The sequence below is a fragment of the Apostichopus japonicus genome, chromosome 22, assembly GCF_037975245.1.
Source record: "Apostichopus japonicus isolate 1M-3 chromosome 22, ASM3797524v1, whole genome shotgun sequence".
In the NCBI taxonomy this organism is placed as follows: domain Eukaryota; kingdom Metazoa; phylum Echinodermata; class Holothuroidea; order Aspidochirotida; family Stichopodidae; genus Apostichopus; species Apostichopus japonicus.
Genome location: NC_092582.1, coordinates 21,521,867 through 21,541,059, shown reverse-complemented (window position 1 = coordinate 21,541,059; position 19,193 = coordinate 21,521,867). Strand labels below are relative to the sequence as shown.

The following is a 19,193-nucleotide window of genomic DNA, read 5'->3' as shown; positions in this document are numbered from 1 at the left end:
TTTTATTCGTTGCTTGTTTGATAATATTTTAACTGCTGTTTGTGTGTGATTATCAGCCGACTGTGAGTTTATCACATACCTTTGTTTTGGATTATCTTGCATTGTAAGTATACATGTGCTACGTTTTCCTTATAGATGCATTTGCCTCAATAGGATATTCCTCAGCAAGCATTAACAATATTATGAAGTCAAGAAATTGAAAACCTGCCCTCATAGAACCAACATTTCTGATAGTTACTGTTAATTAAGAAGTGAACAACAAGTGATTTTTTAAAATTTAACAACTGATGCTTTTTGGGGATACGAAATCAAACAACTTGCTAATCATCAAGATATAAACAAACTGTGCCAGGTCTAAAGTGCTGATGTTGATCCATTACTGTCAGAAAATGAATCCGATGTATCCTTTATAGAGTTCAAAGACTTTCGGAGGGAAATCAGTTAGAGATAGTTGTATGCCCACAAAATGTAATATTGAACAAATCATTACAATAGCTGTAAAAGTTATTTGTCTATTTTTATATTTCTTTTAACAGAACCACAATGTCATGATATAAGTAAATTGAAGAAACCAACTGTCATGGAAATTTATAATATGAGGTACTGGCCAGGAGGTGCTAGAGTAGGGATCCCAAGCCTTGCCATGCCAAAGATGAAATTTGCCCTGCTTGCCATTATAATTGTCATAGTATTTCCGAGCCTTTTATACAGTCAAGACTTCCTGATAGAACAGGAATGTGAGAGGACGTATGCTAATGGTACCAAGGAGTACCTGGCGTGCATGGGGACAGCAGAACATCTCTTTCTCCTTCAAGTCAATCCTCAAGTGGAACCAGAGTCATCGACATGTGGCCTCGAAGATATATTGGATCGATCAATATATTGTACATTGGTAAATATACTCTCTAGATAACTTGTTTATTAATTAATACATGATACCTCACAAAGCATTAGTTGTTTTAAACAGGTACAGTTAATTGGTAAAATACTCGATTTTTAAGTTAACCAATTCCTGTATTCAGTCAAACAGGAAGCGTTTAACTTAAAATGGAGTATTAGAGACTATTGAGGTTTTTGAATGATAAAAAAATTGTCTTTATTCATTGAGCAAGTTCTGTCTGCATCTTGTTGTACATCTATACTTGGTTCAAACAGTACTGAATGATATTAGTAGTCTTTGATCCCTGCCTTTGTTAATTCTTTAGAGTAGGCATGCTTCAATATTTTTTCAAAAACACATTAGCAGCTAAGAATTGTTCATGCAGCATCTGCTTAGAAGACCTTTGACCTCTATCAGAATTAGCTAGTATTCATTAGAGGTCACCAACCACCAAACTATGCACCAAAAGGTTTGTTATTGAGTGTCTGAGCTTGTTTTCATATGATGGTCATTGGTGATCTCCAATGATCTTTGCCCTCTAGCAATAAAAAGAGCCACAAATTCACTAAGGGTCATCTATTTACCAAGTATAAAGTTCCTGCAAGCTATGGAGCATTAGTTGTTGTTGAAAAGCCAAAACATGACACACACATGACATTACCAATACCAAGTATAGATATCTTTTACTAATGAAACGAATGTACTTTTGGAAGAAAATGTATTGCACTTGTCGTACTAAATGAGCAAATAACAGAACTTTCATTAACTCTTTTTTGTAAATACTGTAGTACAACGTGCCTCCATTCTTACCCTAAAGAAACTGTTGGATTATGTGAATTCCCAAAATCTAGTAAATCCTTTGGCAATTCCAGGCAGATATTTTGGCTGAATCTAGCAAATCTGGTATTGGACAGGATTTGAAATATCACACCCTAACCAGTACGTTACAGTTGCTTTAGTAAATTAAGTTTCATTGTTTATATATATTATGTGAGTACGTATTGCACAGACATACATGATAAATTTATTCATGTATATACCTCTTAACTTTATGAAAAAGAATCATTGTGGTACAGTGAAAGCATTCTTAAGTCTTTCTTTTCAAGTTTGGCTTATCAAGTGTCACAAGTGAAAGCAAGCAAATAGTGACAACAATGGGCTTGATGGAACCAAACATGAAGTGGAGTTTTTTCATTACATGTTTGACACAAAATGTGCCCTGCATCTAGCTATCAATGTAGTCATACTTTTCTGTTAGAAGCTGTGATGAAAATGTAATTTATCCTGAACCCTAAGTGACCACCCATTGTCATGGCCAGCAGTGGATCCATGGAGGGTCCCCACGGTTCCCGCTTCTGAAACTTTTGTGGCAAACAAAAATAAGGTGCAAACATAATTTTGTTCAAAACGAAGTACAAAGTGGAAAATTTAGCACACTTTGGGCATTCTCTACTTTTTACGCAAAAGCTTTTAGTAGAAATATTTGCATTGATATTCACAAGTCAATGAAAACCACTGCGAAGTCTGAAAAATTCATGTAAATTTGCCAGTGTAATGATTTTTCAAAGAACTGTACATCTATGCATGGAGTTTGCATATATTGCATAACTTCTCATCTTCTGCACACTATATTGTTACTGGACACTTTGAAACCTTTTTAGTACAAGTTTAATAATGACTCATATTGTCCTTCCCCCTTTATCAATACCAGCACAGGTGTGGCTCTCTCATTACAGCATACACAGGGATCGGTCTAATTAAAACAGCATGGGAATAATTAGCAAGTTGTCTTGGCACAATTGTTTGATCAGATGTGTCAGTTACTATAGCAACCAGTATTGATATGTACCTGAAAGAGAATTGATAGCAAATCCAAATCAGAAGAGATAACTCTGAATTTAATAGAATGAATATTGGTGATTGTTATATATTTTTCTTGGAAATTAAGTGCAGATGACTAGATTGTAATAACATTGCAAATTTATGCTGCAAGGTAGAATATTTCTGTGGCTTTTTGGAATGAATTTTCATTTTGCTCCTAAGACTATATTTACTGCATGTGTGGTTAGTTTATTGCCATCAGTCCAAGGCACCTAATTCATGTATCCAGTTCAAATTAGAGTAACAAGAAATTAAAATAAAATAAAACTGTTAGCAAACTGCTTATCCACTAGAGAGCCTGTGTAGGAGAATGTGTAAAAGTAAGTTGACCTGATGTTTCGATCCTAGCAGGATCTTCTTCAAAGGCTAAATAACAAGTAACAGTAACAGAAGGGACAAAAACACGCACAGAATACAGACAGGTTAATGAGCATGGTGAACACAAAGAGATAGATGTAAGGGGATTAGTAGACAAGGGATGGAGAAATCAATAACAAGAAATTCCTACATGTATAGTAATCATGTACACATGTGGTTAGATTTTTGGTTTGTGATGCTTAATTAGTTTAGAATCTTATGGTTCTAACAATAAGGACACTGTTGAGAACATCAGAAAAATTGTATTAGACTTTAAAGTGAGTTTAAATTCTGAATGTAGTGGGAATATACCATTGTAGACAAATCCCACTGATCACTACCTACTCAATATACCATACAGTCCTGTAGCTACTATTGTATGTGACCTTTCTGTACATATAGAAGTCCTATATACCAAATCTTCTTGTACTTCAAATATATCGTATAGGATATACTTGAAGTACAATGGAGATTTATCACACTTTCTCTCAACTGGTGACATCTCATAATATTAGTAATTTCTAACGAAGAAGCCGAAGGAATGTAAGATATGACCGCAATTGAAAAGGAAGTATCATGATGTCTTTGAGAATTCATAAGTTTGTTCTTAAGATCAGTTCAGTTGTTACTTTCAAGAGTGAAATGATGAACATTGTACTAACACAGCACAGCCCCCTATAAACACTGTTCGCAATATTACTTTCAGAGAGTGTATTACTGAAGCCTCTCCTATGATAACATATGTGATGCAGAACTAAGCTCAGGATTTGTTGTTGTTGGAACAAACACTCTTCTGAGGCAGTTATATTTTAATTATTCTTTTCTGTCTTTTCTTAGGATTTTAACTTTCGATGTAGCATCTGTAATACTTCCAACGAAACTCTTGCCCATCCTCCAGAGTACGTGTACGACCAAGAACCTTCGCTGGCCGACGGTACCTGGTGGCAGTCCATCTCTTGGTATGATTACCCGATACCGCTGGAGGTTAATCTCACCTTGTCCTTGAACCATACCTATAAACTTAACAGCGACATTGTCATAACCTTCCAGTCAGGGCGTCCGCAGTCGATGGTGCTGGAGAAGTCATTGGATAACGGACAGTCTTGGGATGTTTATCAGTACTTTGCCCAAGACTGCTCTGTCTTCAGCATGTCTGCATCGACTGTTCGTCAGTTGAACGACCCGACAGAAGTCATATGCACAGAAGGATACAGTAACCCCCTTCCCCATTCGGGGGGAATAGTTGAGTTTGATGTCTCGAGCAGATACAGTCTTTTGAGTGCTAGCAGGTCCCCTGAAGTAATCATACAAGCCATGGAGAACAATACCGAGTTTCTACGGTTTCTAAGCATCACCGACCTACGAATAAGGCTTCTCTATCCAGCTACAGACGGTCTAGAACACTCGGGACAAATACTGAACTTGGTCAAGTATTACTACGCAATCTCTGACTTTGGTGTCTTCCTAATGTGAGTTTTGCTAACTTTATTACTCCTTGCCCTTCTAACTGTAACATTTCATTTTATTTCTATCTACATCATAGTTTGTTTCTATGTCTAACACAGTTACCTAACTTGAATTTGACTTAATATGCATTATTTTACATGACTTTGAGGAATAGGACAGTGCAGGGAAAAAGTACAGACTTTTTCATAAAATATCTTTCCGTCTGAAAAATTCATTAACTGTGAAAATGCATAAGTATTTGATGAAGGCTACAAATCAATGTGCTGCAAGGTGTGTCTTAGAGTACTAGTATGTCCATCTTCCCAATGACGCTTGTTATGATTTTGTTATTCCAGATGCGATTGTAATTTACACAGTGCATTCTGCACTGAGGCTGATGATGGGATATCTTGTGACTGCCAGCACAACACAATGGGGATGAATTGTGAACAATGCCTGCCCCTCTACAACAATAGACCTTGGCAGAAAGGATCTCTTGTTCCATACCCAACAGGATCTGCAAATGAATGTCAAAGTAAGCTGCTTAAGTACTATATGCAAGTTGACTTTCTACTTGTTGATTAATGATGTATGTAAAGAGGTTTTGGCACACTTTATAAATGAAGTTAGACACTTTTTTTGTTGTTGTATTAAGCTCATTAAAATGAATTAAAACAAATTTTTTGACCAGCACTGCCTAAATTTAACATTTCACCTCTTATTGTGTAGCTGGATATATTGACTTTAGATAAAAACACAACTTGTTGTAAATTATATAAAACGGTTCAATCATATGATGTCCAATGTGAATATATCTTTAAGGCGGTCAGGATTTACAGCTTCTTGGAAACTTGTAATATAAGATATCTATGCAATAACTTTTGAAATGGAACAAGCCTTTTGTGAAATATTGAATGGATAACAAACCTCAAAAAAAATCATGGATTCCATTGAAATTAGCATAGAAACTGCAACAGCTGTTGCTAATTCAATAATGCAGGGCCCTTTGTGTAATCTGTCTATATGTGTTAAGTATATACCAAATATTTTGTTGATTGCTGGATCCTGTGCCAACTTAATTAGATATTGTCTTGTTCAAGTTCCATTTAAAACCTCTCTATGTTTGGCTCATTCCCATCAGTATCATTGATATGGTAATCAATATGTGGAAGGTTTTTTTTTTTTTTGGAAAGAAATTTTAGTTGTTTTGTTGCAATTTATTTTTTGAACACTATGGCTTATTTGTAGTGAAATTTTGGTATAAGAAGAGAAATATCAGTGTATTATACAATTATATACAAAATTCCCAAAGTCATGGAATACCTGGATAAGTGTCAGAAACTTGAAGCATTTCCAGGCCTAGGAAAATGTAAATGCAAGAGTAATAGAAAATGAATGAATTTTCCAAAATGGCTTCTTAAAATTTGTCCAAATCTCATATCCCATGCAACGTTTATAGTATATATTGTCATTATGCTGTGGTAAAGTCAGGAAATTTTACTTTCCAAAATGTTTAGGAACCCGTTTTCAAAGAGAGCATGTTTTATTTATAATTGAAAACTGTTTTCACTTGCTGTTTTTAATCTTGTGTGTTCTCTTTTAGAGTGTACCTGCTATGGACATGCTACTAGTTGTACTTACAATGCTACAGTAGGATATGGAGTTTGTGATGACTGTAAAGACAACACAGCTGGAGTATTCTGTCATCTGTGTACTGAGGGCTTCTATCCTAATATGAGTGTAGCAATTGATGATGTAGACAGATGTGTAGGTAAGTATCAATCAACCAAAGAACAAAAAATATTTTTTGAGAGATAATAGAAGTTTAAGAAAACAGGTGTTGAAACAGTAAATTACACTGATGTTCTTATCAAATAATGAGCATCAGTTTGAAGCAAGTAAATGGATTCTATATATAAATGCCAAAAATTAGGGGAACAGTACAAAAGCCATCTTATTGGGACAATCTTTGTTACTGGCATTTATGTTCAAGTATTTGCTATCCAAACCGATTCCACAATAATGTCATAAAAGAAATGTATCGCATATATATTACATTTATCTTACAATATCGATGGTAAACAAAATGGAGTCAATTTGCTTAAAAGATTCTTTCATGACAGAAATGTCTAACTTATTGGATGATATAAAAATTTGTTTTGTGTCATACATTAAATATGAATGCATAAGTGAAAACTGACTAGCAAAACATGTGCTTGCAGGAAACAGAAAAAGGTGCAGCACATTGTTGTTGTGTATACATCTCTATTGTTTATAGAAGCAGATCTCACAAACCACAAGGCTAATTCAAACAGGCTAGTTAGTACTCTACACAAGTGAAGTATTGCAAGAATTTTGATATTAAATTGCTGATAAAAGGGAATAATTATTCAGATAAGATTCTGCTTATTGTCCACATATATAAATTTAGAATTAGAAAATGATATATATATATATATTTCCACTCACTACGGTTTCAATTATATATATATATATATATATATATATATATGTATATATATATATATATATATATATATATATATATATATATATATATATATATAGGAAAGAGCTTTCGAGCAAAACTAGCTCTTCTTAGGTGCATGATCACCGAACGTGACCATATTTATAAACGAAAGTTTATATATATATATTCTATTACTCTTATCAGAATTGCTTGTTAACAGTTCCTCTTCTGGAAATAAGTAATTTATATATATCTTAATATAATGTAGCAAAAGATCAATTATAAAAAGGTTTGAAATAGTGCAAGAAAAGTGTGTAAGTGGCTGATCAGTGTAACCCTCTTGAATGGTAGTTATCCTCCTGGGTTCATGCATGATTTGTTTTCTGACTTTGGTGTCATGTTTCCCCCATAGATTGTGCCTGTGATGTAATTGGGTCTGTGGAGAACTCTACAGCATGCAATCAGCTGACTGTTGATGGTGATCCTGTTGGTCAGTGCCCTTGTAAGACTAATGTAACTGGCAGGTCATGTGATCGATGTGTTGATGGCTACTATGGACTATCTTCAGGAGTATGTCAAGGTTTGTAGTCAAGTTTATCATTAATTGTTCTTAATTGTTGGAGAGTTTTGACTGTCCAATGACAGATCTGAATTGCTTAAAAGAAAGTTGACAAACGTTTCATTTATGGTGTTACTTTATTACTGTACCTGGCAATGGCTGAATGTGTGACATCATCAGCTGAATCAAAGCAGCCTTTTGTGTCTCTTTATAATGCAGAACTCATTGCTTCATACAGGAATAAAGTTTGTTACAAACAAACATGCACTATTTTAAAGCCTGAAATTCATTTTGAAATGGATGGAAGTCTAATGTATCCTACAAATTCATGTAAAGGTAGGAGTTGCAAACAAATACATTTTCATACAGTTAAGTGTAATATCATATAAATGTAGCAACAACTATGCTAATCTCAATGTTATGATTTTGCATTGTTTTAGCTTGTCAGTGTGATGTTCAAGGAACTATTAATGGTAGTTTTAGCTGTGACCAAGAAAACGGGAACTGTCTCTGCAAGTCAACAGTCACTGGGCAGACTTGTGATCAATGTAAAGACGAATATTTCCAGTTCCCTGCCGATGATGAGGCTGTGAGTATAAAAGACATGCTTGGAGAGAAGGAATTTTTATCTTGAAGTTATCAGTTATCAGTACCACATATGCTACAGCAGATAGTCAAGTAATGTCACTTGTGCTCAGACTTCAACAAACCTTGTACTGCTATCCCTTCAAGTAATTCTCTTTCTAAGAGGTTTGCTTGTTAACCATTCCTCAATTTCTGGAAATAGTTTCTGAGGGAAAATCATTTTTGACACATGCTAAATATTAGGGAATTATTCTGAGGACCTTTTAAAGTGATACACCGTGGAGACTCTTGGAATAATCACTCTTTATATGTCAAACTATGATTATAGGGCAAAAGGAAAGTGGTAGAAACGGAACACAGGTTATCTGACTTTAATATATAATTGTGATTGTAGATATGTAGATCAGAAATGTAAGCAGGAATAAAATAAAAACATGTAAACAAAAGCAAAGCTACTCTCTACGACTTGTTCATGGTAGCTGATGTCAGTAACCTGCATGAGTATTAATACACCTAGGTTTCACTTTATACTTAAACAAAATGGCAAAGTTAATTTTCTAGGTCATGAGATTATGTAGGGAAAAAAGCTCAATTTTATATGTAGTTTTGTTTATGAGTTGGACCTGTGTATAAGTAATTTCAATTTTTCATGCAGGAATGCCGTCCATGTGGCTGCGAACCTGGGCAATCACGATCATTGATTTGTCAGAAGGAATCTGGTAATTGTGAATGCAGAAACAATCTCTTAGGAATTCAATGTCTGTCAGTCCAACCAAATTATTTTGTGCCTCAATTGGACTTCATAAAGTAAGTATTTCTGATCAGTGTTAGTATGGCTTTTCTTTAATTCACAGTACCTAATATTTCCACTCCCTCTCCATCATAGTTGCTTTTCATGGTTTCCTAAAGTTTTCATTATTATCATTATTATAGCATTTTTTATTCTATAAATTGAACAAGTAGACCCTAACTGCTGGTTGTAAAATTGTTTTTCTTCCACATCTAGTTTTTGCATATAAAGATAAACCATAATTACTGAGATATTACTTGTGTGACTATATTTTGTCTTTGCTTTCTTCTACTCGTCATGGGCTTCAGTGCTTGCATTAAGGTTATAGTCGGTGCGATCATACCATAAAGATTTATGATTTGTTTTATAAATAGATATTTTAGTGTTAATAACTGAGCAGTTATCTTCATTTATTGATGTTTATTGTTATTGTTATATTATTGTTACATTATCGTTACATTTGTTACATTGTTACATATGTTAAATTATTGTTATTATTACATTATTGTTATTGTTTATTGTTACAGTTTTGATGCTTGGCCAACTTTATCGAGTTGTCAACCGAAGACCGATCCTTCAAGAAATGATGTCTCTGGCCAAGGATACCTTAGCTGCAGCTCTGATGATGTCATCTATTTTAACAATATTACCATAGCAACAAGTAGTGATGTTTCTAGGTGAGTTTATCATCTACTTCTACTGTTTTCATTAGTATGCCTTCTTGAGCTGTCACATTAAATTTGTTGTTTTATGAAAAAGATACAAAAGGCTATATAACTATGTATCTATGTGGCACAGTGAGTTACTGTCTTACAATCAGCTAGTATGAGAGCTGTTAATTAAATTTGCTTTTGAAATATTGCAAAATGTTCATACTTGTAATGAAAATATTACAATAGCAATGTGTAATAAAGGACCCATGTGTGTCTACATTTACTTATTCAAATCAGCTCATTTTAGCTGTTTATTATTGATTTGTTGTAAAATACACATATGGTTGTTGTGTTTTTATCTCTTGATGGTGAGAATGTATGAAATAGTGTTAGATATTATAAATATTCTTTTTAAAGTAAGATATAAAATGCAGTTTTGTTAAGGGAGATGTAACATTCATTGAACACTTAAAGAGCAAATATACTGTGACACATTTCTATGAATGTACTGGATTATATAATTCCTTAATAGATTCTTATTCCCAGTAGATCAGCAATACCTCAGAAGGAAAAGCTGTGTCACGTTGCACAAATGAAACCACTGTTGTTGTTTTTGTTTTTGCTGCAGGAGTTATAGACCAGTAGTAAGATATTCTTATGATGGATCTGCTCCATCGAGGACTGTGAGCTTGACATTCCTTGTATCCCACAATGCATCAGGGCTCAGTAATAATACCCTTTGTGAATATGACGCAGGGGAAGTGATTTACCAAGTTTATGATGTTACGTTTGAGCCTGGATCAGGTGAAGCATGGTTTGCTTCGAATAACCAGACTCTCTCCCTTGAAGCATCATGTGTTTATCAGGCTCAGTTAAATCTGACCTCACCACTGAGTGTGGAAACAGTTGATGTGGATTCTCTCCTGGTGTTACCAGTACCGAATAATTTCACTGTCTTTCAACGAGCCGGTGAGTTAATTTGTAATGTAAAACTGAGGAATCATGACATTTTGCAGCGGTATCTGTGGTAATCTAATGTAACAAAGATGACGACAACAGGAAACGCACACGTTGTCGTCTACATAAATCTACCAGACGCTACAGCAGGGGTTCCCTAACTGGGGTGAATGAACCCCCAGGGGGTGCGTGAGTCCATCACAGGGGGTTCATGAGACAATTCTTACAGTTAAAACTAGAGTACTCTTTTGGAACTAAAATCTGATATATCATATAATTTAGTAATGTACAAAAGTCATACCCTATCGACAAACTCTTTTCGCGTTCCTTATGCATATGTTGCCATAGTAGTACCGTACCATGCATGTGATACTTGATCTTATGCGAAACACTGTTATGCGTATTATAGTATAATAATGACTCAGATCGTGTCTCAAAAAGTTGGGGGTTTGTGGACAACTCTGCCATCCACAGGGGGTTCGTAGGGGGATAAAGTTAGGGAAACCCTGCTCTGCATGATTCTACATGACTATGAACCATAACACAAGTAGGTAACGAAGAAGCCAAGTAACATTCAGCACACATAATTGCTGGAATCTATGAAGCAAATGAAATCCTGAGAGCAAACTAACATATCACCAACTTGTACACATATGGTGTGGTAACTATGGCTATGTAGAAAACAGCACTAGGAACCAGAATCTCTTGTCTGATTCAAACTTGCTGCTGTGCAGTGTTTGTTGAACAGTCTTTCATTGATTTATAGTATTTCTTTTTTGCAATTGGAAAAATGTGGATTTGAAACAACTTCAATTCCCATGGCTTCTCTGCACTGATGATGGATGGAGTGGGTGAATCCATCTTCCTCAGTATTTGAAAAAAGTGGTGAGATGCTGGAGTACAGTCTTATTTATTCTCTGGAAGTTATGTGGCATTCTTGGGAGCAGGAATAGGTGGAGAAATTACATTACTGCATTGTTATTCTCTAAACACTTGTCAAATAGAAAAGAAATCGTCACATGGTATTCACCAAACTAAAATGCCTCAAGAGCAATGTCTTGTAAACATACATTGCACTTACAAGTCATACTCCATGGTAACTTTTGGTGCAACAGGTATTTGATTCACATATAATTCTGCACAGCTATTTTGAAAGTATCCTTTTGTAGAACAGCATGCTCACATATTATCTGCAAAGTTACATGTCTTTGGCACAAAAATGTATTGAATCGTGAATAAATTTTGTTACTATTTTATTTTATTTCTTGCTCGTAGTAGATGTTGAAGAACAGCTCAGTTTTGAGACTTGTCAGAAGAATGCTGCATCTTTAACGACCAGAGAACTAATAAATACAGAAACATGCAGCAGATTTGGGGCTTCTCTGATGGCTGAGCTCTTTGATGGAGCAATACGTGAGTCTTTGAATCATTTAAATATCCCTGTGCTACAGAAATCAGATGGAATGACATTGAAACTTAAAAAATGTAACTGTGAGTCATAGAAATGTGGCAGTAAACCAAAACTCTTTAACCAGCCCAAACGTCATTATGCATTCTTTGATATGTGAAATTGAACATGGTTGTGAAGAACATCTGTAGAGATTTATGGTCAGCCTGGAAAAGGTTGTTGGGTATATGCTCTGGAAGTGCAGAATATTGTGAATTTATCTTACTAACTTATGCCATATAATGTGTAACATTTGATGAGTTGCTCCATACATTCATTCGTGAGAATTCCCATAGACTTAATTAATGAAACTTTAAACAATTGGGGAAATCTATCCTTTTTAAAATGGCAAAGGTTTTGTTTTCTTTTGGCACGGGACAAAAATGATGAATTGTATTGATGAATTGCCATTTTATTCGAGACAGGTTTTACAAGCCAATTCATGTGGGTAACATCCGACATCTTGTGTTCTCTATTTATTCAGCAACTCTCAAGGAGTGCAAGATGCCTATTTCATATAAAGTACTCTGTTCTGAGTTGTTTGACCATATCTGATCCATCTTTCCATGGCATGTCTGTTAGTTTCTAATTTAGTTGAACCTCTGTGTGTCATTTTGTGAATATTTATCAGTCTTTTGTTAACTCATATCACTAGATTTACATGATTTCTTTTTTTCTGAAACCCTGCAGAGTAACACAGATGCTTAGGCCACCAGGACTAACACAGATAAATGATGTGTCTTGCTCTTTATATTTCCCATACATGTGGTTGGATGGGAAATGTTTGTATTTGTTTTTGGTCATGTTTTTACTCTGCATTTCTTTCAGCGTGTGGCTGTGATACTACAGGATCTATTCTTGAATACTGTGACCAAGGTGGCCAGTGTCTTTGCAAAGCTGCGGTTGGTGGACGTAGATGTGATTATTGCCTACCTGGTTATTATAACTTTGGACCAGAGGGCTGTGTAGGTAAGGGTGCATTCAGTCAGCTGGAGCAGACATTTCAAGTTTAATTTCTTTGTGTTTAATGTTTGTTATTCATTCCATGTTGATACAGTTGCACATAGCCTTGGTTGGATTTACAAACTGCATATTGATAGTTTTACAAACCGCATAGATTTACAAACCACATATTGATAGTTTGCCACTGTTCCAGAGTAGCTCTGCAAATGGCAAAATACTGCTTCAAGTTTGAAGAGCTGTAGCCGTATGGAATAATTCAAAGAAAGTACAATCCATTGCCCACGTCTAACACAATTGTGCAACTAACATGTCTTTAGCACATTTATTTTGTCATGTCACCACACATCTTTATACATGAAGAAAGTTACCGAACAAACTTTGCTTTCCTGCTGAAAAAAAACTGCCAGTGTTTGTTTGTTTGCTTGGTGTTTGGATTTTCATGTGACTGAATTCTACTTTAACACAATCTTGTAGATGTCTCAAATTCATCTCTTTCTTCCAATCCTTCCCAGCATGCAATTGTAGTGAATCCTTTGCAGTCAATGGAGCATGTGACTACATTACAGGACAGTGTATGTGTAAAGAGGGAGTGGCCGAGAATGGGGAGAGTAACACCCTAAATTTAGAAAGTGACTTGCAATGTAGGAGCTGTCTGGTCAACTACTACCCAATGGATAATCTGCAGGGATGTGCCCCTTGTAACTGTAGCCTTCAAGGTTCTACGGACATGCAGTGCGATGATTTTGGAGTTTGCAGTTGTAAAGAAACCATTGCCGGAGAAAAGTGTGACCAATGTCAGCCTGGATTCTATCAGTTTACCTCAGATGGCTGCCTGTAAGTTTGTAGCCTGTAGTAGTTAAGCCTGTAGTAGTTAATAAGCCTGTAGTAGTATTGACTACTATATGTGTAACCCCCTTTGGTCCCATTTACTTGGTCTAAGAAAGAATTTTAATCAACAGTAGGTGTGATTCATGTTGGGATGATGAGTTTATTGCAGTCTAAATTCTGCAACTATATCAATCAGCAGCTCATGAAGCTGTAACATACTGTCACTGATTGTTATTCTTGACATCAGTGCTCTACTTGTTAATTTCAGGCATGCTTTTAGTTATTTGATCATCCTTATGTTTATAAGAAGCATTATGTCTGAATAGCTTGGTTAATCCCTTTGGAAAGTGCTACTCTGCTTATAAATTGTTTTCTGTAATCTAGCAAAGTCATGCCTATTATGAGTGACTGTAACACTACCTGAATCTCCCTTTAACATTCAAGGTACAAAAGCTAAAGGTGAAAGTAGCATCCTTTCATCCACACACAGCATAAACAAGGGGCAAATTTGATTCTAAAAAACTGTAAAAGTGCAAATATGGCTTTGCCATTACAACTTTACTTGAGACATGCGCTATCTCTGATTGGTTCCTCTAGACCATGTGACTGCAATCCCAGTGGCTCCACCTCTGAAGTCTGTCACCCAGAAGATGGGTCCTGTGCCTGTAAGGCCAATGTTATAGGCACAAAGTGTGATCAATGTGCCGCTGGGACGTTTAACCTCCAGATGCTGAACGTCAAAGGCTGTCAGGAATGTTTTTGCTTCAATCACTCATCAGGTTGTAGTGCTGCCCTCAATTATATAAAAGCAGCCATATCTTCAGATTTCAGAATGTCAAGGTAAGAATTCTATGACATTCAGCTTTGAAACGCTGTATTAAGCGCTACATAAATGTACTTTATTATCATGATTAATTTTTATTATTATTCCCCGTAAACATTGTGATTGAACAAAGGAATATCAGCAGGAGATATTGCTCTTTTGTTGTGATCAGAACATGTACATATATATAGGAGAAATATGAATACATATCAATAAGACAACATGATTTAATGGAAAGAAAGAATTACATGAAGAAACACAGGTACAAAAAAGGTTAACAATTTTGATTGTACCATTTTTCTTGTATCTTTTTTGCAGTCTTGATGGTTGGAGTTCCTCTGATCCCACATCAGTCGATGTAAATCCAGGCAATATTAGAGTCTCTCATCCGCCAAGTCTTCCTGAGTCTCAGTTTATTTATCTGAGCTCCCCTCAGAAGTTTCTTGGTTCCCAGCTGTCCAGCTATGGCTTATCGATCACAATCAACATGAAACTCGAAATCGGCACTGTTAGTCGTTCAAATGCTCCACTTTTGAAAGTTGCTGGTGGGAGAGGAAGTCAGGTGATATTATTTTCTGGTGAAGATTTGATTCCTACCTCTGATGCAACGTCATTCACAGTTCACTTTTATGAGGACTTGTGGTCAGTACAGGGAGAACAGAGATCTCCATCAAGCAGTGAGTTACATGGTAAGAGAGTTAAAAATTAATATTTTACATTCACGAAGGGGTGGGGTATACTAAGTGTACACTTAAAGGGTGTGAAGACTCGCACACAAAGAAACGTCTCATGCCGATAATCTGACCTAGTTTCGAATGAGGTGTAACAGAAGTGTTAGACACCACTATCGACCCCAGAAAATACACACAGCTTGATACCGTCAGTAATTAGACACTAGTGTACAGTCAGTACATACAGCTGCGGTAAATACCCACTGCTCAGTGTACAAACAATACAGCGATGGACATCATAGGTCCAGCTAAAGATAACAAGGTATCACGTTTCATTATTGTCTGCATTTTGTGGCGACAAGCAGAAAACTTCACTTGCAAGCAAAGGAAAGTTCACTTTTTCAGAGCACGGCACGCGGTTTGGGGCGAGTTTTCAATGCCTTTGATTGGGAATTCAGAGAGTTATTCATCACAACCATCTCTATCATAAGCAGTGAAAGATGATGATCAGGTTTGGTTCTCTTTTAATGGCATCAAGTTGTAACTCAAAGTTTTAGAGTAAAAAAAATATGTGGCTGACAAAGCACAATAATATGCATTATTAAAACCAGGACTACGTTTATCTTCTTTCATATTACAGATATTTTGTCTAATATTGTGAGTATTGAAGTCAGAGGTTCCTTTGGTATTGACACCGTTACCACTTTCTACTTCATCACCATGGAAACAGCAGAGAAACAAGCTGCCCTACGTTTGGGTGACTCTCCAATATTCTCTGTTGAGCAGTGTGTATGTGCCTCAAACACAACAGGTAAGTTAGTAACTCAGATAAATGCTCCATGGACTGACTCTCCAATATTCTCTGTTGAGCAGTGTGTATGTGCCTCAAACACAACAGGTAAGTTAGTAACTCAGATAAATGCTCCATGGACTGACTCTCCAATATTCTCTGTTGAGCAGTGTGTATGTGCCTCAAACACAACAGGTAAGTTAGTAACTCAGATAAATGCTCCATGGACTGACTCTCCAATATTCTCTGTTGAGCAGTGTGTATGTGCCTCAAACACAACAGGTAAGTTAGTAACTCAGATAAATGCTCCATGGACTGACTCTCCAATATTCTCTGTTGAGCAGTGTGTATGTGCCTCAAACACAACAGGTTAGTAACTCAGATAAATGCTCCATGGACTGACTCTCCAATATTCTCTGTTGAGCAGTGTGTATGTGCCTCAAACACAACAGGTAAGTTAGTTACTCAGATAAATGCTCCATGGACTGACTCTCCAATATTCTCTGTTGAGCAGTGTGTATGTGCCTCAAACACAACAGGTAAGTTAGTAACTCAGATAAATGCTCCATGGACTGACTCTCCAATATTCTCTGTTGAGCAGTGTGTATGTGCCTCAAACACAACAGGTAAGTTAGTAACTCAGATAAATGCTCCACGGACTGACTCTCCAATATTCTCTGTTGAGCAGTGTGTATGTGCCTCAAACACAACAGGTAAGTTAAGTAACTCAGATAAATGTTCCATGGACTGACTCTCCAATATTCTCTGTTGAGCAGTGTGTATGTGCCTCAAACACAACAGGTAAGTTAGTAACTCAGATAAATGCTCCATGGACTGACTCTCCAACATTCTCTGTTGAGCAGTGTGTATGTGCCTCAAACACAACAGGTAAGTTAGTAACTCAGATAAATGCTCCATGGACTGACTCTCCAATATTCTCTGTTGAGCAGTGTGTATGTGCCTCAAACACAACAGGTAAGTTAGTAACTCAGATAAATGCTCCATGGACTGACTCTCCAATATTCTCTGTTGAGCAGTGTGTATGTGCCTCAAACACAACAGGTAAGTTAGTAACTCAGATAAATGCTCCATGGACTGACTCTCCAATATTCTCTGTTGAGCAGTGTGTATGTGCCTCAAACACAACAGGTAAGTTAGTTACTCAGATAAATGCTCCATGGACTGACTCTCCAATATTCTCTGTTGAGCAGTGTGTATGTGCCTCAAACACAACAGGTAAGTTAGTAACTCAGATAAATGCTCCATGGACTGACTCTCCAATATTCTCTGTTGAGCAGTGTGTATGTGCCTCAAACACAACAGGTAAGTTAGTAACTCAGATAAATGCTCCATGGACTGACTCTCCAATATTCTCTGTTGAGCAGTGTGTATGTGCCTCAAACACAACAGGTAAGTAACTCAGATAAATGCTCCATGGACTGACTCTCCAATATTCTCTGTTGAGCAGTGTGTATGTGCCTCAAACACAACAGGTAAGTTAGTAACTCAGATAAATGCTCCATGGACTGACTCTCCAATATTCTCTGTTGAGCAGTGTGTATGTGCCTCAAACACAACAGGTAAGTTAGTTACTCAGATAAATGCTCCATGGACTGACTCTCCAATATTCTCTGTTGAGCAGTGTGTATGTGCCTCAAACACAACAGGTAAGTTAGTAACTCAGATAAATGCTCCATGGACTGACTCTCCAATATTCTCTGTTGAGCAGTGTGTATGTGCCTCAAACACAACAGGTAAGTTAGTAACTCAGATAAATGCTCCATGGACTGACTCTCCAATATTCTCTGTTGAGCAGTGTGTATGTGCCTCAAACACAACAGGTAAGTTAGTAACTCAGATAAATGCTCCATGGACTGACTCTCCAATATTCTCTGTTGAGCAGTGTGTATGTGCCTCAAACACAACAGGTAAGTTAAGTAACTCAGATAAATGTTCCATGGACTGACTCTCCAATATTCTCTGTTGAGCAGTGTGTATGTGCCTCAAACACAACAGGTAAGTTAGTAACTCAGATAAATGCTCCATGGACTGACTCTCCAATATTCTCTGTTGAGCAGTGTGTATGTGCCTCAAACACAACAGGTAAGTTAGTAACTCAGATAAATGCTCCATGGACTGACTCTCCAATATTCTCTGTTGAGCAGTGTGTATGTGCCTCAAACACAACAGGTAAGTTAGTAACTCAGATAAATGCTCCATGGACTGACTCTCCAATATTCTCTGTTGAGCAGTGTGTATGTGCCTCAAACACAACAGGTAAGTTATAACTCAGATAAATGCTCCATGGACTGACTCTCCAATATTCTCTGTTGAGCAGTGTGTATGTGCCTCAAACACAACAGGTAAGTTAGTTACTCAGATAAATGCTCCATGGACTGACTCTCCAATATTCTCTGTTGAGCAGTGTGTATGTGCCTCAAACACAACAGGTAAGTTAGTAACTCAGATAAATGCTCCATGGACTGACTCTCCAATATTCTCTGTTGAGCAGTGTGTATGTGCCTCAAACACAACAGGTAAGTTAGTTACTCAGATAAATGCTCCATGGACTGACTCTCCAATATTCTCTGTTGAGCAGTGTGTATGTGCCTCAAACACAACAGGTAAGTTAGTAACTCAGATAAATGCTCCATGGACTGACTCTCCAATATTCTCTGTTGAGCAGTGTGTATGTGCCTCAAACACAACAGGTAAGTTAGTAACTCAGATAAATGCTCCATGGACTGACTCTCCAATATTCTCTGTTGAGCAGTGTGTATGTGCCTCAAACACAACAGGTAAGTTAGTAACTCAGATAAATGCTCCATGGACTGACTCTCCAATATTCTCTGTTGAGCAGTGTGTATGTGCCTCAAACACAACAGGTAAGTTAGTAACTCAGATAAATGCTCCATGGACTGACTCTCCAATATTCTCTGTTGAGCAGTGTGTATGTGCCTCAAACACAACAGGTAAGTTAGTAACTCAGATAAATGCTCCATGGACTGACTCTCCATGGAAGAAGTCGATGTTGATCTTAAATATTGTATGTTGTTTTATGTATTAACCTATATTGTAGACTTACGCACCAGA

The 19,193-nt window shown here is 36.6% G+C and overlaps 1 protein-coding gene across 4 annotated transcripts in view; it reads left to right on the top strand.

Moving 5' to 3' along the window:
* The window catches only part of LOC139963750 (laminin subunit alpha-3-like), a 35,428-nt gene that overhangs the window by 3,333 nt on the left and 12,902 nt on the right, over nucleotides 1-19,193 (top strand). For 3 of the 4 annotated variants that reach the window (XM_071964863.1, XM_071964862.1, XM_071964861.1), the window contains exons 2-16: nucleotides 537-892; nucleotides 3,956-4,587; nucleotides 4,921-5,099; nucleotides 6,168-6,335; nucleotides 7,447-7,614; nucleotides 8,034-8,182; nucleotides 8,834-8,985; nucleotides 9,496-9,645; nucleotides 10,250-10,590; nucleotides 11,857-11,991; nucleotides 12,854-12,994; nucleotides 13,501-13,822; nucleotides 14,414-14,656; nucleotides 14,958-15,328; nucleotides 15,951-16,121. In XM_071964863.1, coding sequence (XP_071820964.1) covers nucleotides 581-892; nucleotides 3,956-4,587; nucleotides 4,921-5,099; nucleotides 6,168-6,335; nucleotides 7,447-7,614; nucleotides 8,034-8,182; nucleotides 8,834-8,985; nucleotides 9,496-9,645; nucleotides 10,250-10,590; nucleotides 11,857-11,991; nucleotides 12,854-12,994; nucleotides 13,501-13,822; nucleotides 14,414-14,656; nucleotides 14,958-15,328; nucleotides 15,951-16,121 — 3,634 coding nt within the window. In that variant the 5' untranslated portion in view covers nucleotides 537-580. Of the gene's footprint in view, nucleotides 104-536; nucleotides 893-3,955; nucleotides 4,588-4,920; nucleotides 5,100-6,167; nucleotides 6,336-7,446; nucleotides 7,615-8,033; nucleotides 8,183-8,833; nucleotides 8,986-9,495; nucleotides 9,646-10,249; nucleotides 10,591-11,856; nucleotides 11,992-12,853; nucleotides 12,995-13,500; nucleotides 13,823-14,413; nucleotides 14,657-14,957; nucleotides 15,329-15,950; nucleotides 16,122-19,193 lie in introns of all 4 variants that reach the window. The other variant, XM_071964865.1, reaches the window with a different exon arrangement.